Source organism: Vicugna pacos, chromosome X (genome assembly GCF_048564905.1).
Source record: "Vicugna pacos chromosome X, VicPac4, whole genome shotgun sequence".
Lineage (NCBI taxonomy): Eukaryota > Metazoa > Chordata > Mammalia > Artiodactyla > Camelidae > Vicugna > Vicugna pacos.
This window is the reverse complement of record NC_133023.1, coordinates 39918173-39943271: the sequence shown is the minus strand read 5'-3', so window position 1 is coordinate 39943271 and position 25099 is coordinate 39918173. Positions and strand designations below refer to the sequence as shown.

The following is a 25099-nucleotide window of genomic DNA, read 5'->3' as shown; positions in this document are numbered from 1 at the left end:
AAGTGATCACAAGAAAGCCTGGCCCTACATCACTCACAGCCTTGCAGCTCCAGAGAACAGAAAAAGAGATTTTACACCCCAAGCCTGTGTGAAGCTAGCATAAACTTGATACTAAGTCCTAGAAAGAGAGTAGATAAAATAAAAGTATAGGCTAGTGTCACTCATGCGAATATACATAAAAATCCTAAACAAATTATTAGGGCATAGATTACTCATGACCAAAATGTCTTTACCTTAGGAATATAACGTTGGCTTAAAACATGGAAACGTACCGCTGTAATTCAACACATTAACTGACTGACAGAGAGAAAAAAATCTTACGATCTCAATAAATGTACTTCTAGTGTTTGATCAAATTCGACATACATTCAAGATGAATACTCTAAGCAAACTAAGAATAAACGAATTTACCCTGACAAAGTGTATCTGCCGAAAAAGGCACATTAAACATCATGGTGAAATGTTGAAAATTTTCCATTTCTCATCTGGGCTAAGACAAGGATGTCCACTATCACCAGTTCTATTGACCAGAATTGTAGTGGAGGGTCTGCCCGATGACATAAAATGGGAAAAGGAAATAAAAGCTATACTGTTTACAATGGCAGGAACAAAACTGTTATTCTTATTCAAAGATGATATGATTTGCATGTTGAAAATTATCTAAAGATAAACCTTAGGAATTAAACATACTTAGCAAGATTGCTGGGTAGAAAAAAAAAAGCAATATACAAAAATTATGTCTCTCTACACTAGACCAAACAAAATATAAAATTTCCAAACACCGTACAATTTTCAACAGCATCAAATACCTAGGAATAAATTTAACAAAAGATGTGCAAGAATCCTTTGGACAAAACTGCAAAACTTTATTGAGAGAATTTGAACAGGTACATTTCCAACACAATAACAGCCTACATGGTTACAGCTTGTCTTCGTTTAAACCTGTGGTTTCCCTTCACCTGTAAGATAACATAACATTTGGATATATTAGTTAAAATTTTATTTAGATGGCACTAAAGCATACAGAGGACACCACAGTTTCAGTTTTATAACATGGACTAAAACCAGAACCCTAAGGGTGACCCTTGGCTTATATCCAGTTAAACCTCTGCAGAGACTCTGAAGGTAGACTTTCAGACACATTAACAATATTTGCTAAACACATCACTCTTTCTAGTGGTACAGAGAAACAAGTCGACTGTTCAACTTCAGAACTCACTAAACCCAATGCTTCTGTTGCGAGGTAGTTTTAAGTGGAAAGCAACATTTTTTTATACTTTTAGTAAAAATCAAAACAAATGAAACACCTAGGAAACAGAAGGAATTTTTAAAATTTCCTATAAATGCGTTGACTTGAATAACATTCTGAATATAGGATATCTAAAACAGTAACATCACACTTAGAATTGCTTAAATGAAATAAATAGAAAAGGCTAGTATTGCATTTGTTTCGGCTCCGTCTGTGGAAAAGTGCAAAACTGTTTCTAGGAGCTAGCGTAAGTCACCCTTATGCGGTAGTAGGTTCACCATTTGTCCCTGTTTTCATCCATACTCCTGCTGTAATTATGAACGGTGGATCTTTACATTCTTAAAAGCACTCCAGTTTATATAATGTCTGACATAGTTACACTAGTTTTAAGTCAGTACCATCAAAGGTAACATCAAATTGTGAAGGAAAATAGTACCGTTTCTCACAGCCTGGAACAAAGACAGAAAGTGGGGTGAAAAAAGGGAAAAACCTGGAAAGCCATATGTACACATAGAAAGGTAAAGAGAGACAGATAATATACTCCATATCTGTTCGCGTCTTTTTCGTGTTTCTTAAGACTCTCTTTCCTTTTCCCTTAGGTCTACACTTTTTTGACCTTTGATGATTTTTTATATTGGACGCACATGTAATTTATAATCTTTTCCTTTTTTAATAGCATATGTGTTGAAGGCTATGATCTTCCCATGAGTATATTTTAACTACATTCAATAGGTTCCTGAAAGTAGCCTGAAAACTATCTTTTAATGTAAAGAGTTTGGAATGGGCCAGGAATGCAATGAAAGGTAGTTTACTTCCTAAGCATCAAGTGCTTCCTTTAAATTCAGAAGCTATGTAATTAATAGTTGGTAATCTGCAAAACACACACGTAAGAACACTTAACTTGATTACTCAGGAAGTACTTCCGTTACGGTCTTTGCGTTTCAATCTTACCCACCTGATACCTCGGGACGCAAAATTTTCATGCCACATGTCACATGGTTAGAGATGATTATATCATAGTGCCTACATTTTCTTAGGAAGACTGGCTCATTAAGACTGACAGTGGGCAGTGGGGGTAGAAAGCGTGCTAAGCATATGCATCTTGCACCCGCCTTGAGTATCGCTGACTATCTGCACTTTCTCTGTCTGATCAGACATAGAGACTAGAAACTAGATTATCTCTTGAAATGTTAGTAGTTAGCCATTTGAGGCTTCATTTGGGGAAGGATTTAAAATGCAACTGTTCACATTTTTGTCCGTTATATATCAATAAAAACTGGAAGGAAAAAAAGACAAAATGCAATTGTCTTTTGAGAGCCAGAGATTTCAGAATTTGGCAGAATCTGAGGACGGGCATTCACAACTCCAACAGAGAAACAACCGTCAAGCAAAGTGTTCGTTTTCTTAGTAGTGAGGAAACCTCCATTCAGGTGTTGTAACTTGACTCAGGTCAGAGTTTGATGATTTATCATAAATAAAATCATGTATTGTTTTGTGTGTTCAATGCAACAGAAACAGAGTATGCAAAAATCAGACCTGAAAATGATTTTTAAATATCTGATTTGAATTCACTATTTTTATAAGAGCAAAGATGGGTTTAGAAGTTAAGGGATTGGCCCAGAGTCACAGAAATTGGGTTAGAGCTGGTACTGGAACCTACTTCAAGGCTTCAGCATATGTCATACAAACTGATGTGTGTTACAAATGCACTACGTGTATGTTAAACGCAGAACTCTACAAACGCATATGAAAATTAGCAACTGTTGGTTAAAGGACTCATACTTAAAAGTAAGAAAATATTTTCATCTTTTATAATCCAGTATGGCTTTAACAAATTCGTTTCTATACCTGATAGTCCAGTAAGTCAGGCACTTAAGGTCGAAACTACATTTCAAATCACCTTTATAAGTGAACTGTGTTATAAAGAAACAGTACTGTTACCCCTGTATCGTTAAAAATAGTATATTGTGGAAACAGACACCCTATAATTTGCACACTTAATGGAGAACATACCTGCTCCTGGTATTTTAAAAGGGCTCTGGCTTTGGCAGTCTCTTCCCATCGACACCACGATCATGCTCATGCCCAGTCTCTGGCTTAGCCACTTCGCGTTGATCAGCTTCTGGGACAGGCCCTTGAAAATAAAACGCTGGTCAATTTAAGAAGTGAATCATGAGATATGAATAAGAGTTGATAATATTCACTCCTTCAGTGTTCACGAAATAAAATCTTAGGCTCGTGTGGAAACAAATGTGATGCTGAAGAACCACAAGAGCATTATTTTAGGAGTCTGTTACCAGAAACTAAGAAACCAGGGTTTCATTATCCTCTTCCTTTCCCAAGACCGCCCTCACACAACTTAGGTGCTCCCTTTGTACCTGTCTGTGTTAAACGTGTGACTGTACTTATCAGTGATTTGTTTGGGTCTCTGACTAGACTGTGAGCTCAAGGTTGAAACCATGTCTCTCAGTTTACTCAGCATGTTACACGGAATGATTAAACACTAAGTGTTGAGGAGGGGAAAAAGACTCAAACAATACCTCAAATTGATTAACATTCTGCAAACCAACTGCTGTATCCTCTTCAAAAATGTCCGTGTCATGAACGACAGAAAAACTGAAGAATTATTCCAGACTAAAGAAGACTAAATAGACATGACAACTAAATGCAATGCATGATCCTGCACTGGACTCTGGATCAAGAGCAAAATTCTATCAAGGGAACTATAGGGACGACTGGGGAAATCTGAGTATACACTGAGAAAATTTTAATGACTGCATTTTCCTATGGTCGAATTTCCCGATTTAGGACAGTGATTAGCCAAGAGAATGACTTTTTCTTTCTTCTAAGGCTATCTATCTATCTATCTATCTATATATATATATATATACACTAATGTACTTAGGCTAAAGGGTCATAACAGTTGAAACTTTATCTAAATGACTCAGTATTAATAATAACAAACGTATCAATAAGTGTGTATGTGTGTGTATACATATACACACACGGGGAGGGGAGAGGGAAGAGGATATGAAACCAATGTGGTAAAAATTTAATACTTGGTAAATTGAGGTGAAAATAGATGAGTTAACTGTACTATTCTTGCAACTTTTCTGTAAATTTTATGTTTTGGGGGAATATAAAGGAAAAATTAAAGTGAATACCTGACAACTGCGTTGAACTTGAGGAAGACAAGAGGTTTTTTTTTTATTTTTGGCAGGGGGGAGGTAATTAGGCTTCTTTATTTATTCTTAGAGGAGGTACTGGGGATTGAACCCAGGACCTCATGCAGGCTAAGCATGTGCTGTATCACTTGAGCTATATCCTCCCCCCTACTGAAGAAATAGAACGAAGCTGGATGAATAACTCCCCCAAACCTCAGACAAGAATACTGGGCTACAGGAATCGAAACAACATGCTATTGGCATAAAAACAGACACGTGGATCAATGGAACAGAACAGAGAGCCCAGAAATAAACCTACACACTTATGGTCAATTAATCTTTGACAAAGAAGGCAAGAATATACAGTGGAGAAAAGACGGCCTCTTCAGCTAGTGGTGTTGGGGAAGCTGGACAGCCACACGTAAATCAACGATGTTACAGAACACCCTCACCGTGTACACAAAAATAAACTCAAAGTGGCTTAAAGACTTAAACATAAGACAAAACACTATAAACCTCCTAGAAGAAAACATACACAAACATTCCCAGACATAAATCTTAGCAATGTTCTCCTAGGAGATGCAACCCAGGCAACAGAAAAAAAAAGGAAATATAAACAAATGGGATCGAACGAAACATACAAGATTTTGTACAGCAAAGGAAACTTATGGACTGGTAGAAAATGTTTGCAAACAATGTGACTGACAAGGACTTAATTTCCAGAATATATAAAGAGTCCATACAACTCAATAACAAAAAAACCCAAACAACTCAATCAAGAAATGGGCAGAAGGCCTAAACAAACATTTCTCCAATGAAGACATACAAATACAAAGCCGATAGGTATGAGAAGAATGCTAAATGTTGCTAATTATCAGAGAAATGCAAATTAAACCTACAGTGAGGTGTCATCTCACACCAGTCAAAATGATCATCATTCAAAAGTCCACAAATGATAAATGCAGCAGGTTGTGTAGACAAAAGGGAACCCTCCTCACCTGCTGGTGGGACTGTAATTTGATGCAGCCACTATGGAAAACAGTATGGAGATTCCACATAGAATTAAAAACAGACTTACCCTATGATACAGCAATCCCACTCCTGGGCATATATTCGAAGGAAACTCTATTTTGGAAACACACACCCCGATGCTCATAGGCGCACTACTTACAACAGCCAAGACATGGAAGCAGCCTAAATGTCCATCGACAGATGATTAGAAAAGAAGATGTTCTATATGTACACAATGGAATACTACTCAGCGCAAAAAAACCTGAAATAATGTCATATGCAGCAACATACGTGGCCCTGGAGAATGTCATTCCAAGTGAAGTAAGCCAGAAAGGGACAGAGAAATATCATATGATATCACTGATATGTGGAATCTTTTAAAAATGACATGAATGAGCTTATTTACAAAACAGAAACAGACAGACATAGAAAACAAACTAATGGTTACCATGGGGAAAGGCGAGGTGGAGGGATAAACTGGCAGTTTTGGATTTCCAGATATTAACTACTACATATAAATAAAACAGATAAACAGGGTCCTACTATACAGCACAGGGAACTATGCTCAGTGCTTTTTAATAGCCTATAATGAAAAAATGTGAAAACTTATATACATAGCTGAATCACTATGCTTTACAACAGAAGTTAACACAATGTCACAAATCGATTACACTTCAATTAAAAAAAATGAAAGCTATATTTAGGTCAAAAGGTCCTCTATGCAACATTCCACAAATGAAACCCATGTAGAAAAGAGTACCAAAATTAATAGCAAAATTATTTACTAATAACAGCAAATATAGTGTCTAGCAGTGAGCATAAAGGAAATGGGGTCGAAAGAAATGAATCGACATTGTTGTCAGTTACATTCTAGAATCCTTTAACAGTGGCCTGAGTTATAGAAACGTTTTGTTTCCAAATACTGCATATGCAGGAAAAATAATTTGTCTCATGTTGATCGGAATAACTCAGCTTTGGATTTTTCTAACCATAGAAGGACTTAACCACCTTTTAAAAGGTGGATTAAGATCATATAAAACCAGCTACTTGTACGCAAGTATCCTAAATTATCTCACCTTTATCAAACTTACCATTTAAAAATATCAATTAAAGAAACAGTGGCCATCATTCATGATTCATTTCTGATGTCTCTATCCAACTCCATTGAACTATCTACTCCTGGGCCAAAACTGAGCTAAATCATAGTACAGTCATCTGAGTTTTAAGCAGAATCATTATTTACGATAAAATAGGTGGCAGGAAGACACAAATTTTGGCGTGAAATACAAATTTTGTATTCAATAGTCAACTGCTCTCTGATAAACAAGATCCGTGTGCCTCAGTTTTCTCATTTATAAAGAAGGGGGAAATTTATTCTACTGAAGGATTGCCCTAAGATGCAAACTACACTCTCTTCACTTTTCCAGTCAATTCTCAGGCAGCGTTTGAGATCCCTTTCTGCTGTTTCCCTTCCTTCTCTTATTGGCATCTCAACATGCATGAGACATACACATACACACACGCGCACATACACACACACACACACACACATCCCCACAAGACGCATTCCTCGTTCCTTTTCCTTCACCTTCAACTGCAGGTGCTCCTTCATCCTCTTTGGCTTTACCAGGTCTAAAGTCCTGACTTGAAGTTGGTGGCTCCCATCCTTGAGTTTGCTTATCACCATGGGCCTAAACAGATGTGTGTGCAAATTAAAAAGTTCAGTTACTAACACATGCCAACAATATAAATATACACAATACACAGATATATTTGACTATCAGTAAATCAAAACATATTTCTCCAATACTATTGGGTATAATTTTTCTTCATAAACTTACTTTTCCCACGGTGATGCTACTCCAAGGAAAGTGACTAGCACTTTGGAAGCTATTTTAATCTATGTTGGGAGGGATGTGTGTGATCAGTTGTTAATAAGCATGAGAAGGAAGGCATCAGTTATATTCCCTGGGAATATAACAGCATCCATCCAGGCAACACCAGAACGTCATCCTCCTGGATCAACGTTCTGTACCACACAGAAGACCTTTCAAGGTGTATCTGTATTGGTTCCACAACTTGTCACAAAAATTAATTTCTACAAAAAATCAACTGTTTTATTTATTTATTTGTGGATGTAATGCGGATTGTACCCAGGATGTTGTACATGTTAAGCACACACTCTACCACTGAGCTATACCACTCCCCCCCGAAAAAAGAATCAATTGTTAAAACACTTACAACCACAGGCTGAACTGGATTGACACATGCTTGATCATAACTTCTTTTCCTAAGTCTGTATGTAGACTTTACTTTCCGAAAGATATTTCCCACTGAAAATAAAATATTGTGCTTTGGAAAATGCATTTAAGAGGATAATTATATCTGAACACTTCCATGGCCAAATGGTGATGCACACTAATTTTTGAATTTTGAAAATAAGTCTCAGGTAATTTAATTGTGTGTACTTTCCAGTCACACCACATCTGGCAACTTGCAAAAGCAATTGTTTATGTCATGCCCAAGCTGACAGAAAAATCACCATAAGACACATGGGAAAAGACAAGAGCACATTTCTGAAAGGGTTGGCCCTGGAGAATGTCATTCTAAGTGAAGTAAGCCAAAAAGAGAAAAAAAAATACCATACGATATCACTTATATATGGAATCTAAAAAAATAACACAAATGTGCTTATTTACAAAACAGAAACTGACTGACAGACATAGAAAACAAACTTATGATTTCCATAGGGAAAGACGAGGTGGAGGGATACACTGGGAGTTCTGGATTTGCAGACAGTAACTACTATATATAAATGAAACAGATGAACAAGGTCCTAATGTGCAGCACAAGCAACTATATTCAATGTTTGTAACAGTCTTTAACTAAAAAATATGAAAATTTATATACATAACTATATACATCACTAGGCTTTACACCAGAAATTAACACAACTTTGCAAATTGATTACATTTCAATTAAAAAGAAAAACTAACGCTATATTTAGGTCCAAAGGTCCTCTATGCAACATTGCACAAATGACACCCATGTAGAAGAAATTACCAAAATTAATAACCAAATTATTTATGAATAACAGCAAATATACTGTCTAGCAGTGAGCATAAAGGAAATTGGGTAGAAAGAAATGAACTGGCATTGTTGTGAGTTACAGTCTAGAATCCTTTAACAGTGGCAGGAATTATGTAAATGTTTTGTTTCAAAATACTAGGTATCCAGGAAAAATAATTTGTCTCATGTTAATCTTAAAATAACTAATCTTTTGATTTTTCAGACCATAGAAGTATATACTCATCTTTTAAAAGCTGCATTAATTTCATATAAAACCAGTTACTTGTATGCCAGTATCCTGAATTATCCAGCTTTTATCAAACTTATCATTAAAAATATGAATTAAAGAAACAGTGGCCATCATTCATGATTCATTCCTGAAGTCTCCATCTTACTCCACTGACCTATCTACCCCTCGGTTAAAAGGGAGCTAAATATAGTACACACATTTGAGCTTGAAGCAAAATCATTCACCTTTTTTTTTTTACAGTAACATAGGTTGCAGGAAGACACAAACTTTGGAATGAAATACGAATTTTGTCATCAACAATCAAGTGCTCTCTAATAAACATGATCCCTGAGCTTCACTTTTTGCATTAAAAAAATGGGGAGATTTATTCTAGTGAAAGATTGCCTGAAGCTGCAAACTACACTCTCTACAATTTTCCAGCCAATTCTCAGGCAGTGTTTGAGATACATTTCTGCTGTTTTCTTTCTTTCTCTTACTGGCATATCACCATGTAAGAGACATACTCATACACAACACACACACACACACACAACGCCACCCCCCCTGACACACAAGAGGCATTCCTCTTCCATTTCCCTTCACCTTGAGCTGAAGACGCTCCTTCATCCTTTTTCTCATCACCAGGTCGAATGTCCTGACTTGAAGTTGGTGGCTCCCATTCTTGAGGTTGCTTATCACCATGGGCCTACACATATGTGTGTGCAAATAAAAAGTTTTGTTACCAGTACATGTCAATGACATAAATATACAGAATACAGAGATATATCTGACTTAAGCAAATCTAAAAATATTTCTCCAATACTACTTGGTATATTTATTTTTAATAAACTGACTATTCCAACAGAGATGCTACTCTAAGAAAAGTTACAAGGATTTTGGAAGTTATTTTACTCAGTGTTGGGAGGGATGTGTGAATTCGTTGTTTATAAGTATGGGAAGGAAGTCATCATTTATACTGCCAGGGGATATAACAGCATCCAACAAGACAACACCAGAATGTCATCCTCCTGGATCAACGTTCTGTATCACACAGAAGACCTTTGAAAGTGCGTCTGTACTAGTTGAACATCTTCTTACAAAAAATAATTTCTACTAACAAAAAAGCATCAAATGTTCATTCATTTATTGATGGAAGTACTAGGGACTGAACCCAGGACATTGTACTTATTAATCACCCACTCTACCACTGAGCTATATCCCTCCCCCACCAAAAAAATCAACTGTTAAAACACTTACAACCACAGGCTCAACAGGATTGTCACATTGTTCATCATGACCTCGTTTCTTAGGTTTGTATGTTGACTTTCTGCTCCAACTCATATTTCCCACTGAAAATAAAATATCGTGATTTGGAAAATGCATTTAGTAGAATAAATATAATTGAACACTTCCATGCCCAAATGGTGATGCACACTGATTTTTGAATATTGAAAATACTTTGAAAATAAGTCTGAAAGTAATTTTATTCAGTGTGCTTTCCAATCACACAAAATGTGGAAACTTGCAAAAGCAATTGTTTATGTCATGCCCAAGCTGACAGGAAAATCAACATAAGGCACCTGGGAAGAGAAGAGCACATTTCTGAAAGAGTTCGCTTTCAGAAGTTGATTTATCATCATAGAGATATTTATGAACAAATCATTAGAGAAAACGGCTATTATCAAAAAGTCAATAGTCAACAGGTGTTGGGGAAGATGTGGAAAAAAGGAAACCCTTGCCCACTGTGGCTGGGAATGTTAATTGCTGCAGCCACTGTGGAAACCGTAGAGATGTCTCAAAAAACTGCAAATAGAACTACCACAATGACTTAGCAATTCGAGTCCTGAATATCTATTCAAAAAATAAAAATAAAAACACTATTTCAAAAAGATACACGCACCCCAATGTTCATACCAATACTATTTACAACTGCCGAGATATGGAAGCAAGCTAAATGCTCATCAACAGACAAAGGGATAAAGAAGATGTTGGTGTATACACACACACACACACACACACACACACACACACACACACTGGAATACTACTCAGACGTGAAGAAGAATGAAACTTTGCCATTTGCAATAACATGGATGGGATTGCACATGTTACGCTAAGTGAAATAAGTTAAACAACGAAAGGTAAATGCTGTATGACATTGCTTCTATGTGGAATCTAGAAAACAGAACTAGTCAATATATATAAAAAAAAAAGCAGATTCACCGAAATAGAGAAAAACTAGTGGTGGCTAGTGGGGAGAAGGAATGGAAAAGGGGCAATGTACAGGGGGAAGAGTAAGAGCTACAAATTATTAGGTATAAAATAAGCTACAAGGACATATTGTACAACACGAGGAGTAGAGCCAATACTCTATAATAACTTTAAATAGACTATAACCTTTAAAAATATGATTCACTGTATTTCACATCTATAACTTAGCTAATACTGTGCATCCCCTATGCTTATATTAAAAGAAAAAGAAATTACCACTAGAGAATTAATACTTGAGTAACTACCATTTTTGGCACACTCTCATTTATTAAGGTCTTTCTCGGTACCCCCTCAATCACATTTTATTCGAACACAAAGCCACACTTGTTCGTTTACAAACTGTATCCGGCTATTTTTGCACTAAAACGGCAGGGTTGACTGGTGGCAATAAAAACTCTGTGTAGCACTCTCTTAACTGGCACAATGCTCAGTGCACTACAAATCTCAGATCACAGTCAAAACCACACATCGATCCATTTCTAGGCTTTTCCTTTACCGTCACCTTGTCCCTTATCCCTACCCGGGGCCCCACTGGCGACTTCGGATTCTCTGCACTGTCGGCAGTTTCAGTGTCTCCGGGACACAGATTCCGCAAATAATGCCCTCAAGGCTCAACCCATCTTCACCCGACTCCCTGCCGTCCGCCTCCCACTGTCCCCCTGTTCCTACTGCCACCTCGACAGCCATGGAGGCAGGGACACCTGTGAGGAGGACGACGACATCGAGGACCCTTCTCCTCCAAGGCCACAGATCGCACCGCCAGAAGCCCACTAACTCCCGCTCATACGCACGCACACTTAAACTCCCGGCAGGACGGACCTGTGACCTAACAGGTGATCGTAGCCGAGTAGAAACAGCCTCCATTCGGACAGCCCGGCACCCAGAACGCGTTGCACATGCTACACCCCGAGGACCGACGGAAAGGCACACAGCCCTGAGCATTCGCCCTTTGTCTCTCCTCTGCTACGTGGGCCGGTTTCCCCGCCCTCCACGGGACCCCACCGAGATTCCCAGATCTCTGCTCTGTGGACAGTTCCTGGTGCCTCCAGGGCTCAGATAACTCAAATAACGCCCCCAAGGGTCACCCCATCTTCACCTGACCATCTCCCCTCAACCACCGAACATTCTCCCATGTACCAGGCCCGCCACCACGACAGCAATGGCTGTCGCCACACCTGTGAGGACAACGACCTCGAGGATCCACTTCTTCATAGTCTGCAGATTACACCACCTCCTGCCACCGCCCCCATCCGCACAAAGCCCGCTAGATCCCCCTTACGCAAATGCACACTTAAAGACCCAGCAGGATAGATCTGTGGACCTACCAGCTGATCGCAGCCGAGTAGAAACAGGCCAGACAGTGAGACGTGTTGCGAAAACTTCGGCACCCAGAACAAGCTGCACACGCTACACGACGAGGGACGATGGGAGGCGAGCAGTAACGAGCATGCGCACTGTCTCTCTCCTGTGCTGCGTGGGCCGGTTTCCCCGCCCTCCACGGGACCCCACCAGGATTCCCGGATCTCTGCCTGTGGACAGTTCCTGGTGCATCCAGGGCTCAGATAACACAAATAATACCCCCAAGAGTCATCCCATTTTCATCTGACCCCAACCCCTCAATGGCCCACCATCTTTCCTTATCCCAGCCCTGCCACCAGGACAAAATGGCTGTCGCCACACCTGTGAGGACAACGACTTCAAGGACCCTCCTTCTCAGAGGCCACAGATAGCACAACGACCCCCCGCAGCCCCGATCCATGAAAAGCCTGCTAGCTCCCCATCACACTCACGCACACTTAAACTCCCGGCAGGACGGATCTGCGGACCTACCAGGAGATCGCAGCCGAGTAGAAACAACCCAGACGGTGAGACGCGATGTGCACAGCTCGGCACCCAGAACGCGTTGCACACGCTGCACGCCGAGGGCCGATGGAAAGGCGGGCAGCCCCGGGCATGCGCACTGTGTCTTGCCTCAGCCGCGTGAGCCGGTTTCCCCGCCCACTAGGGGACCCCACCGAGATTCCTGGATCTGTGCTCTGTGGCAGTTCTGGTGCCTTCAGGGCTCAGATATGCAAATAATGCCCCCAAGAGTCACCCCTCCCCTCCCCTGCCCACCGTCCTCCCTTGTTCCAAGCCCACCACGAAGACCAGGCCTGTGGTGGCTGCCAGTAGAATGCCTGCTAAAACAGAAATGGCAATATACTCTACAGGATTTACACAAGACCGAGAATCATAACCTATTATTCAAAATGCCCAGCGTGTGACTAAAAATTACTCAAAATACTCAAAAACCTTAAAAAAAGAACAAACATATGACCTAGCAATTCCAATCGTCAATATATATCCAAAAGAAAAAAAAAACACTAACTCGAAAACATACGTACACTGCAATGTTAAGAGCAGCACTATTTACAACTGCCAAGATATAGAAGCAACCTCCCTGTACATCAACAGACAAAGAGATAAAGAAGTGGTATATATATATATATATATATATATATATATATATATATACACACACACACACACACACATATATATGTATATATATATACACACACACACACACAATGGAATACTTCTCAGTCATAAGAAAGAATGAAATTTTGCCATTTGCAACAACATGGATGGGCTTGCAGCATATTATGCTGAGTGAATTAAGTTAAACAGGGAAAGACAAATACTGTATGATAGCGCTTATATGTGGAATCTGAAAAATGCAACCAGTGAATATAACAAAAAAGAAGTAGATTCACAGATATAGAGAACAAACTACTAGTCACTAGTGGGGAAAAGGAAGGGAGGAGGGGTAATAAACAGGGAAGGAGTAACAGCTACAAACTGTTAGGTATAAAGTAAGCTACAAGGTTATATTATACAACTTGGAGGATATAGCTAATAATCTATAACTACTAATAGACTCAAGCTAATAGACTCAAACCTTTAAACATGTGAATCACTATATTGTACACCCGTAACACGTAATATTGCACATCAACTATACTTAAATTTAAAGAATAAGAAATTATCACTAGAGAATTAAGAATTGAGTACCACTTTTGGCACACTTTCATTTATTAAGCCTTTTTTCCATCCTCTCAATGAAGTTTTATTGGAACAGAAAGTCACACTTGTTTACAAACTGTGTATGGCTATTTTTGCATTAAAACAGCAGGATTGAGTCACAGCAATAAAAATGTGTTTAGCACGCTCCTCCCTGGTACTCTGCGAGATCCACAATTTGTGGGTCCACAAATCTGAAGACACAGTCAAAACCTAAAAGCGCTCTGGTTTCTAGGCCTTTCTTTTACTGTCATCTCGCCCCCCCGCCCGGGGCCCCAATGTCCACTCCAGAGTCTCTTCTCTGTCGGCAATTTGAAGGCCTCAAGGACACAGATACCACATATAATGCCCCCCAAGTCTTACACCATCTTCACCCGACCCCCTGCCCTCCGTCTCCCACTGTCCTCCTTTCACCACGGCCACCTCGATAGCCGAGGCTGCCGTGCCACCGGTGAGAAAGACAACGACCTCGAGGACCATCCTCTTCAGAAGCCAAATATCACCTTACTCCCCTCCCCCAATCCCGAATCCACACAAAGCCTGCTGGCTCCCCCTCGTACTCATGCATACCTGAACTCCCTGCAGGATGTATCTGTGGACCTACCAGGTGATGCAGCCTAGAAGAAACAGCCCAGACGATGAGACGTGATGTGCACAAATCAGCACCTAGAACGCGTTGCACACACTGCACGCCAAAGGACAATGGGAAGGCATGCAGCCCCAGGCATGCGCAGTGTGTCTTGCCTCAGCTGCATGGGCTGGTTTCCCTGCTCCTATGGCGACCCCACCGAGATTCCAGGATCTGTGCTCTATGGGCAGTTCCTGGTGCCTCCAAGACTTGGATATGTGAATAACGCCCCCAAGAGTCACCCCTCCCCTCCATCGCCCACCTTTCTCCCTTGTCCCAATCCCACCACGGAGACCATGGCTGTGGTGGCTGCCAGTAGAATGCCTGCTAAAATAGAAATGGCAATATATTCCATAGGAACTGCATAAGACTGAGAATCTTGTAACCTAACATTTACAATGCCCAGCATATGATTTAACATTACTCAGAATACTCAAAAAGATAAAAGTAGAACTACCACATGACCTAGCAATTCCACTCCTCTGTATATAGCCAATAGAAACAAAACACTAATTCAAAAAGATACATGAACCCCAATGTTCATAGCAGCACTATTTACAATTGCAGAGAAATAGAAGCAACCTAAGTGTCCACCAACAGATGACTGGATAAAGAAGCTATTTTTATAAATATATATATATATGTATACATATATAGTGGATAGATAGATACATAGACAGACAGACAGATATACACATAAATAATAATTTAGCCATTTGCAGCAACATGGATTGACTTGGAGGGGATTATGTGAAGTGAAATAAGTCAAACAGGGACAAATAATGTACAATATCACTTATGCGAGGAAGCCAAAACAATAGAGAATAGAACAAAAAATAGAACCAGATATAGAGAACAAACTAGTGGTTACCAGTGGTAGGTAGAGCAAAATAGAAGTGGGAGAGTAGGAGGAACAAACTATTGGTTGTAAGATAGGCTCAAGGATGTACAACATGGGGAATGAGAGCCAATATTTTATAATAACTATAAGTGGAAAGTAACCTTTAAAATTGTATTTAAAATTAAAGTAAAAATACTCAAACCTACAGCCAGCATAGTACTCAATGGTGAAAAACTCAAAAATTTCCCACTAAAATCTGGGACAATACAAGGCTGCCCACTATCACGACTCCTATTCAACATAGTCTAGGAAGTCCTAGCCACAGCAATCAGGCAAGAGAGAGAAATAAAAGGGATCCAAATTGGAAAAGAAGAGGTAAAAGTGTCACTATATACAGATGACTTGATTCTATATATAGAAAACCTTAAAAGGTCCACACAAAAACTACTGGAACTAATCAAACAATTCAGTAAGGTAGCAGGTTACAAGATTAACGTATAAAAATCATTTGCATTTCTTTACACTAACGATGAATCAACAGGAAAAGAAAGTAAAGGAACAATACACTTTAAAATAGCACCCAGGGTAAAAAAATACCTGGGAATACATCTCTAACCAAGGAGGTGAAAGACTTATACATGGAGAACTATAAAACATTGCTTAAGGAAATTAAAGAAGACTTTAAAAAATGGAAAGAAAATCCAAAAATGACAAATGCTGGAGAGGCTGTGGAGAAAGGGGAACCCTCCTATACTGCTGGTGGGAATGCAGTTTGGTGCAGCCACTATGGCACCAAACAGCCACTATGGAAAACAGTGTGGAGATTCCTCAAAAGACTAGGAATAGACTTAACATATGACCCAGGAATCCCACTCCTGGGCTTGTATCCAGAAGGAAATCTACTTCAGGATGACACCTGCACTCCAATGTTCATAGCAGCACTATTTACAATAGCCAAAACATGGAAACAGCCTAAATGTCCATCAACAGGTGACTGGATAAAGAAGAAGTGGTATATTTATACAATGGAATACTACTCAGCCATAAAAACCGACAACATAACGCCATTTGCAGCAATGTGGATGCTCCTAGAGAATGTCATTCTAAGTGAAGTAAGCCAGAAAGAGAAAGAAAAATACCATATGAGATCGCTCATATGTGGAATCTAAAAAACAAAAACAAAAACAAACAAACAAACAAAAACAAAGCATAAATACAGGACAAAAATAGACTCATGGACAGAGAATACACACTTGTGGTTACCAGGAGGGTAGAGGGTGGGAAGGGATAGACTGGGATTTCAAAATTGTAGAATAGATAAACAAGATTACACTGTATAGCACAGGGAAATATACACAAAATGTTATGATAAATCACAGAGAAAACATGTGACAATGAGTGTGTATATGTCCATGAATGACTGAAAAATTGTGCTGAACACTGGAATTTGACACAATATTGTAAAATGATTATAAATCAATAAAAAATGTTAAAAAAAATGGAAAGATATTCCATACTCCTTGATTGGAAGAATCAATATTGTTAAACTGGTCATATTGCCCAAGGCAATCTAAAGATTTAATGAAATACCTATCAAATTACCCTGGATGTATATCACAGAACTAGAAAAAATCATAATAAAATTTATATGAAACCACAAAAGACCTAGAATTGCAAAAGCGTTACTAAAGAAAAAGAAAGAGGCTGGAGGAATAACTCTCCCAGACTTCAGACAATACTATAGAGCTACAGTCATCAAGACAACATGCTATTGGTACAGAAACAGTCATATGGACTAATGGAACAGAATGGAGAGCCCAGAAATGAACCCACAAACTTTTGGTCAACTAATCTTCAACAAAGGAGGCAAGAGTATACTATGGAATAAAGATAGTCTCCAGCAAATGGTGTTGGGAAAACTGGACAGCAGCATGTAAATCAATGAAAGTAGAAAACCCCCTTACAGTTTTAATAAACTCAAAATGGATCAAAGACTTAAACATAAGACAAGATACAGTAAACTTCCTAGAAGAAAACCTAGGCAAAACATTACCTCACAGACATCTCAAAAATGTTCTCCCAGGGCAGTCTACCCAAGCAATAGAAATAAAAACTAGAATAAACAAATGGGACCTAATTAAACTTACAAGCTTCTGCTTAGCAAAGGAAACCATAAGCAAAACAAAATGACAACCTACAGAATTGGAGAAAATTTTTCCAAAGGACGAAGTTGACAAAGGCTTGATATCAGAATATACAAGCAGCTCATACAACTTAATAAGAAAAAACAAACAACCCAATCCAAAAATGGGCAGAAGACCTAAACAAGCAATTCTCCAAGGAAGACATACCAATGATCAATAGGACATGAAAAAATGCTCAATATCACTAATTATCAGAGAAATGAAAATCAAAAATACAATGAGGTACCACCTCACACCAGCCAGAATGGCCATCAATCAAAAATTCACAAATGACAAATGCTAGAGAGGCTGTGGAGAAATGGGAACCCTCCTACACCGCTGGTGGGAATACAGTTTGGTGCAGCCACTGTGGAAAATAGTATGGAGATTCCTCAAAAGACTAGGAATAGACTTCCCATATGACCCAGAAATCCCGCTCCTGGGCATATATCCAGAAGGAACCCTGCTTAAAAAAGACACCTGCACCCCAATGTTCATAGCAGCACTATTTACAATAGCCAAGACATGGAAACAAACTAAATGTCCATTAACAGATGACTGGATAAAGAAGTGGTATATTTATACAATGGAATACTATTCAGCCACAAAAACCGACAACATAACGCCATTTGCAGCAACATGGATGTTCCGGGAGAATGTCATTCTAAGTGAAGTAAGCCAGAAAGAGACAGAAAAATGCTATATTAGATCGTTTATATGTGGAATCCAAAAAAGACAAAGAACATAAATACAAAACAGAAACAGACTCATAGACATAGAATACAAACTTGAGGTTGCCAAGGGGTGGGAGGTGGGAAGGAATAAACTGGGAGTTCAAAATTTGTCAATACTGACAGGCACATGTAGAATAGATATACAAGATTATACGGTATAGCATGGGGAAATATATACAAGATCTTGTGGTAGCTCACAGCAAAAAAAATGTAACAATGAATATATGTATGTTCATGTATAACTGAAAAATTGTGCTCTACACTGGAAATTGATACAGCATTGTAAAATGACTATAACTCAAGCAAAAAACATTAAAATACACTTCGTCCTTGCCTACATGATTTCTGATAAGAATTCTGCAGTCAACTGAATCCTTGTTCTCTTGTAAGTAATGCATCTCTTTTCTCTCTCTGCTTTCAAGATTTATTTTTGTCTTCAGTTTCCAGCAGTTTCATTCTAATATGGCCAGGTATGGATTTCTCTGGGTCTAACCTGTTTGGTGTTTGCTTAGCTTCCTGAATTGGTAGGTTTATGTCTTTTGCCAAATTTGTGTAGTTTTCAGCAATTATTACTTGAAAAATTTTATTTTTAATTTCCATATTCTTTCATTTTTCCTGGGTTTCTGAAGGAAAATTATATATGTTTTGTATAAAAAGTATATATGTTTTGGTATTTTCCCACAGGTCCTTGAGATGTAGTTCATTTTTCTCTCAATCAATTTTTTTCCTGAATTGTTCAGATTGAATAATTTCTGTTGTTCTGTCTCCAAGTTCACTTTCTCACCTCCATTCTGCTATTAAACCCATGCAGTGAGATTTTTATTTGGTTATCATATTTTCAACTTCTAAAATTTCCATTTCTTTCTTGAAATATAAGCTCTCTCTCTGTGTGTTTTGGTGCTAAGGATTTCTGTTTCTATTTGTTTCAAACGTGAGCATGATTGCTTTGTTGAAGCATTTGTACAGTAGCTGCTTTGAGGATGTTGTCAAATAATCCCAGCATTTCATTCTTTTCTGCATTGATTTTCTTTCCCATGTGAGCTTAGATTTCCCTGTTGTTTTCATAGTCTGAGTATTTTTACTTTAATTTTAAATAGAATATTAGAGGTCACTTTCCACTTACAGGTATTACAAAATATTGGCTCTTATTCCCCACGTTGTACATCCTGGAGCATATCTTACATGCAACAGAGTGTTCCTCCTACTGTCTGACTTCTATTTTGCCCCTCCTACCACCGGTAAACACTAGTTTCTTCTCTATATCTGGTTCTAGTATTTGGTTCTATTCACTGGTTTATTTTCTAGCTTCTACACATAAGTGATATTGTCTGGAATTTTCCATGTTAGAGTTATTACATTTCACATAATCACCTCCAAGTTCATCCACGTTGCTGCAAATGGCAAAATTTCGTTCTTTTTTAAGGCTGGGTAACATTCCATTCTTTATGTATGTATATAGATCTATCTATCTATGTCTATCTGTACAGACACTATATATGTGTGTGTATATATATATACAAAATAGCTTCTTTATCCAGTCTTCTCTTGGTGGACATTTAGGTTGCTTCTATTTCTGTGCAATTGTAAATAGTGCTGCTAGGAATTTTGGAATGCATGTATCTTTTTGAATTAGTGTATTTGTTTCTTCTGGATATATACAGAGGAGTGGAATTGCTAGGTCATGTGGTAGTTCAGTTTTTAGCTTTTTGAGTATTCTGAGTAATTTTTAATCATATACTGGACACTGTGAATGTTAGGTTAGGAGACTCTTCATGTTGTGTAAATCCTATGGAGTATATTGCCAATTCTATTTCAGAAGGGATTCTACTGGCAGCCACCACAGCCATCAATTTCATGGTGGGGCTGGGACAAGGGAGGACGGTGGGCGGTGGAGGGGAGGGGTGACTCTTGGGGGCGTTAATTGCATATCTGAGCCCTGGAGGCACCAGGAACTGTCCATAGAGCAGAGATCCGGGAATCCTGGTGGGGTCCCATGAGAGGCGGGGAAACCGGCCAATGCGACACAGGAGAGACACACGGCGCATGCCCGTTACTGCTCACCTCCCATCGCCCCTCGTCATGTAGCGTGTGCAGTGCATTCTGGGTGCTGAACTGTGCGTCTCTGGCCTGTTTCTACTCGGCTGCGTTCAGCTGGTAGGTCCACAGATCTGTCCTGACAGAAGTTTAAGTGCACATTCGTGTAAGAGGAGCTACGGGCTTTGCGTGGATCGGGGTGGCGGCAGGTAGTGGTGTGATCTGTGGACTATGAAGCGGTGGGTCCTCTTGGTCGTTGTTCTAATAGGTGTGGCGACAAACATTGCTGTCTTGGAGGCAGATATGGGACAAGGAAAGATGGTGCGTGGTTGAGGGGTGGAGGTTAGATGAAGATAGGTTGACTCTTGGGGGTGTTATTTGTGTTATCTGAGCCCTGGAGGCACCAGGAACTTCCCACAGAGCAGAGATCCGGGTAGCTCGGTGGGGTCCCGTGGGGGATGGGGAAACTGGCCCACGTGGCTCAGGCAGGACACAGTGCGCATGCCCGGGGCTGCGCACCTTCCCATCTGCACTCGGTGTGCAGTGTCTGCAGCGTGTTCTGGGTGCCAAGCTGTTTGCATCACGTCTCACTGTCTGGGGTATTTCTTCTCGGCTGGGATCAGCTGGTAGGTCCACATATCCATCCTGCCGGGAGTTTAAGTGTGCGTGCATCAGAGGGGGAGTCAGCGGGCTTCGGACGGTGCTATCTGTGGCCTTGGAGGAGAACTGTCCTCAAGGTCGTTGTCTTTCTCACCGGTGGCACGGCAGCCTCGGCTATCGAGGTGGCCGTGGTGAAAGGAGGACAGTGGGAGACGGAGGGCAGGGGGTCGGGTGAAGATGGTGTAAGACTTGGGGGGCATTATATGTGGTATCTGTGTCCTTGAGGCCTTCAAATTGCCGACAGAGAAGAGACTCTGGAGTGGACATTGGGGCCCCGGGCGGGGGGGCGAGGTGACAGTAAAAGAAAGGCCTAGAAACCAGAGCGCTTTTAGGTTTTGACTGTGTCTTCAGATTTGTGGACCCACAAATTGTGGATCTCGCAGAGTACCAGGGAGGAGCGTGCTAAACACATTTTTATTGCTGTGACTCAATCCTGCTGTTTTAATGCAAAAATAGCCATACACAGTTTGTAAACAAGTGTGACTTTCTGTTCCAATAAAACTTCATTGAGAGGATGGAAAAAAGGCTTAATAAATGAAAGTGTGCCAAAAGTGGTACTCAATTCTTAATTCTCTAGTGATAATTTCTTATTCTTTAAATTTAAGTATAGTTGATGTGCAATATTACGTGTTACGGGTGTACAATATAGTGATTCACATGTTTAAAGGTTTGAGTCTATTAGCTTGAGTCTATTAGTAGTTATAGATTATTAGCTATATCCTCCAAGTTGTATAATATAACCTTGTAGCTTACTTTATACCTAACAGTTTGTAGCTGTTACTCCTTCCCTGTTTATTACCCCTCCTCCCTTCCTTTTCCCCACTAGTGACTAGTAGTTTGTTCTCTATATCTGTGAATCTACTTCTTTTTTGTTATATTCACTGGTTGCATTTTTCAGATTCCACATATAAGCGCTATCATACAGTATTTGTCTTTCCCTGTTTAACTTAATTCACTCAGCATAATATGCTGCAAGCCCATCCATGTTGTTGCAAATGGCAAAATTTCATTCTTTCTTATGACTGAGAAGTATTCCATTGTGTGTGTGTGTGTGTGTATATATATATACATATATGTGTGTGTGTGTGTATATATATATATATATATATATATACCACTTCTTTATCTCTTTGTCTGTTGATGTACAGGGAGATTGCTTCTATATCTTGGCAGTTGTAAATAGTGCTGCTCTTAACATTGCAGTGTACGTATGTTTTCGAGTTAGTGTTTTTTTTTTTCTTTTGGATATATATTGACGATTGGAATTGCTAGGTCATATGTTTGTTCTTTTTTTAAGGTTTTTGAGTATTTTGAGTAATTTTTAGTCACACACTGGGCATTTTGAATAATAGGTTATGATTCTCGGTCTTGTGTAAATCCTGTAGAGTATATTGCCATTTCTGTTTTAGCAGGCATTCTACTGGCAGCCACCACAGGCCTGGTCTTCGTGGTGGGCTTGGAACAAGGGAGGACGGTGGGCAGGGGAGGGGAGGGGTGACTCTTGGGGGCATTATTTGCATATCTGAGCCCTGAAGGCACCAGAACTGCCACAGAGCACAGATCCAGGAATCTCGGTGGGGTCCCCTAGTGGGCGGGGAAACCGGCTCGCGCACCTGAGGCAAGACACAGTGCGCATGCCCGGGGCTGCCCGCCTTTCCATCGGCCCTCGGCGTGCAGCGTGTGCAACGCGTTCTGGGTGCCGAGCTGTGCACATCGCGTCTCACCGTCTGGGTTGTTTCTACTCGGCTGCGATCTCCTGGTAGGTCCGCAGATCCGTCCTGCCGGGAGTTTAAGTGTGCGTGAGTGTGATGGGGAGCTAGCAGGCTTTTCATGGATCGGGGCTGCGGGGGGTCGTTGTGCAATCTGTGGCCTCTGAGGAGGAGGGTCCTTGAAGTCGTTGTCCTCACAAGTGTGGCGACAGCCATTTTGTCCTGGTGGCAGGGCTGGGATAAGGAAAGATGGTGGGCCGTTGAGTGGTTGGGGTCAGATGAAAATGGGATGACTCTTGGGGGTGTTATTTGTGTTATCTGAGCCCTGGAGGCACCAGGAACTTCCCACAGAGCAGAGATCCGGGTAGCTCGGTGGGGTCCCGTGGGGGATGGGGAAACTGGCCCACGTGGCTCAGGCAGGACACAGTGCGCATGCCCGGGGCTGCGCACCTTCCCATCTGCACTCGGTGTGCAGTGTCTGCAGCGTGTTCTGGGTGCCAAGCTGTTTGCATCACGTCTCACTGTCTGGGGTATTTCTTCTCGGCTGGGATCAGCTGGTAGGTCCACATATCCATCCTGCCGGGAGTTTAAGTGTGCGTGCATCAGAGGGGGAGTCAGCGGGCTTCGGACGGTGCTATCTGTGGCCTTGGAGGAGAACTGTCCTCAAGGTCGTTGTCTTTCTCACCGGTGGCACGGCAGCCTCGGCTATCGAGGTGGCCGTGGTGAAAGGAGGACAGTGGGAGACGGAGGGCAGGGGGTCGGGTGAAGATGGTGTAAGACTTGGGGGGCATTATATGTGGTATCTGTGTCCTTGAGGCCTTCAAATTGCCGACAGAGAAGAGACTCTGGAGTGGACATTGGGGCCCCGGGCGGGGGGGCGAGGTGACAGTAAAAGAAAGGCCTAGAAACCAGAGCGCTTTTAGGTTTTGACTGTGTCTTCAGATTTGTGGACCCACAAATTGTGGATCTCGCAGAGTACCAGGGAGGAGCATGCTAAACACATTTTTATTGCTGTGACTCAATCCTGCTGTTTTAATGCAAAAATAGCCATACACAGTTTGTAAACAAGTGTGACTTTCTGTTCCAATAAAACTTCATTGAGAGGATGGAAAAAAGGCTTAATAAATGAAAGTGTGCCAAAAGTGGTACTCAATTCTTAATTCTCTAGTGATAATTTCTTATTCTTTAAATTTAAGTATAGTTGATGTGCAATATTACGTGTTACGGGTGTACAATATAGTGATTCACATGTTTAAAGGTTTGAGTCTATTAGCTTGAGTCTATTAGTAGTTATAGATTATTAGCTATATCCTCCAAGTTGTATAATATAACCTTGTAGCTTACTTTATACCTAACAGTTTGTAGCTGTTACTCCTTCCCTGTTTATTACCCCTCCTCCCTTCCTTTTCCCCACTAGTGACTAGTAGTTTGTTCTCTATATCTGTGAATCTACTTCTTTTTTGTTATATTCACTGGTTGCATTTTTCAGATTCCACATATAAGCGCTATCATACAGTATTTGTCTTTCCCTGTTTAACTTAATTCACTCAGCATAATATGCTGCAAGCCCATCCATGTTGTTGCAAATGGCAAAATTTCATTCTTTCTTATGACTGAGAAGTATTCCATTGTGTGTGTGTGTGTGTATATATATATACATATATATGTGTGTGTGTGTATATATATATATATGTATATATATATATATATATATATATATATATATATATATACCACTTCTTTATCTCTTTGTCTGTTGATGTACAGGGAGGTTGCTTCTATATCTTGGCAGTTGTAAATAGTGCTGCTCTTAACATTGCAGTGTACGTATGTTTTCGAGTTAGTGTTTTTTTTTTCTTTTGGATATATATTGACGATTGGAATTGCTAGGTCATATGTTTGTTCTTTTTTTAAGGTTTTTGAGTATTTTGAGTAATTTTTAGTCACACGCTGGGCATTTTGAATAATAGGTTATGATTCTCGGTCTTGTGTAAATCCTGTAGAGTATATTGCCATTTCTGTTTTAGCAGGCATTCTACTGGCAGCCACCACAGGCCTGGTCTTCGTGGTGGGCTTGGAACAAGGGAGGACGGTGGGCAGGGGAGGGGAGGGGTGACTCTTGGGGGCATTATTTGCATATCTGAGCCCTGAAGGCACCAGAACTGCCACAGAGCACAGATCCAGGAATCTCGGTGGGGTCCCCTAGTGGGCGGGGAAACCGGCTCACGCGGCTGAGGCAAGACACAGTGCGCAT

General features: G+C 40.3%; 1 protein-coding gene across 1 annotated transcript; it reads right to left on the bottom strand.

Moving 5' to 3' along the window:
* Window positions 1–842: 842 nt before the first annotated feature.
* LOC140685398 (X antigen family member 3-like) lies at window positions 843–12916 on the bottom strand. The gene is made up of 7 exons (XM_072956319.1): window positions 12824–12916; window positions 9980–10071; window positions 9326–9428; window positions 7666–7757; window positions 7013–7115; window positions 3263–3383; window positions 843–959 (listed from the first exon to the last, which is right to left on the bottom strand). Exons 2-6 carry the CDS (start codon window positions 10061–10063, stop codon window positions 3277–3279), a joined length of 489 nt encoding a protein of 162 aa, XP_072812420.1. The 5' UTR covers window positions 10064–10071; window positions 12824–12916; the 3' UTR covers window positions 843–959; window positions 3263–3276.
* Window positions 12917–25099: the final 12183 nt, after the last annotated feature.

Excerpts from the sequence above, each read along its gene's own strand:
- LOC140685398 (XM_072956319.1), bottom strand. The coding sequence starts at position 10,063 with ATGAGTTGGAGCAGAAAGTCAACATACAAACCTAAGAAACGAGGTCAT. Across the intron at positions 9,429-9,979 it reads ATCCTGTTGAGCCTGTGGTT|GCCCATGGTGATAAGCAACC; the intron begins GTAAGTGTTTTA and ends ACATATGTGTAG. Across the intron at positions 3,384-7,012 it reads AGGAGCACCTGCAGTTGAAG|GGCCTGTCCCAGAAGCTGAT; the intron begins GTGAAGGAAAAG and ends TTTATTTTCAAG.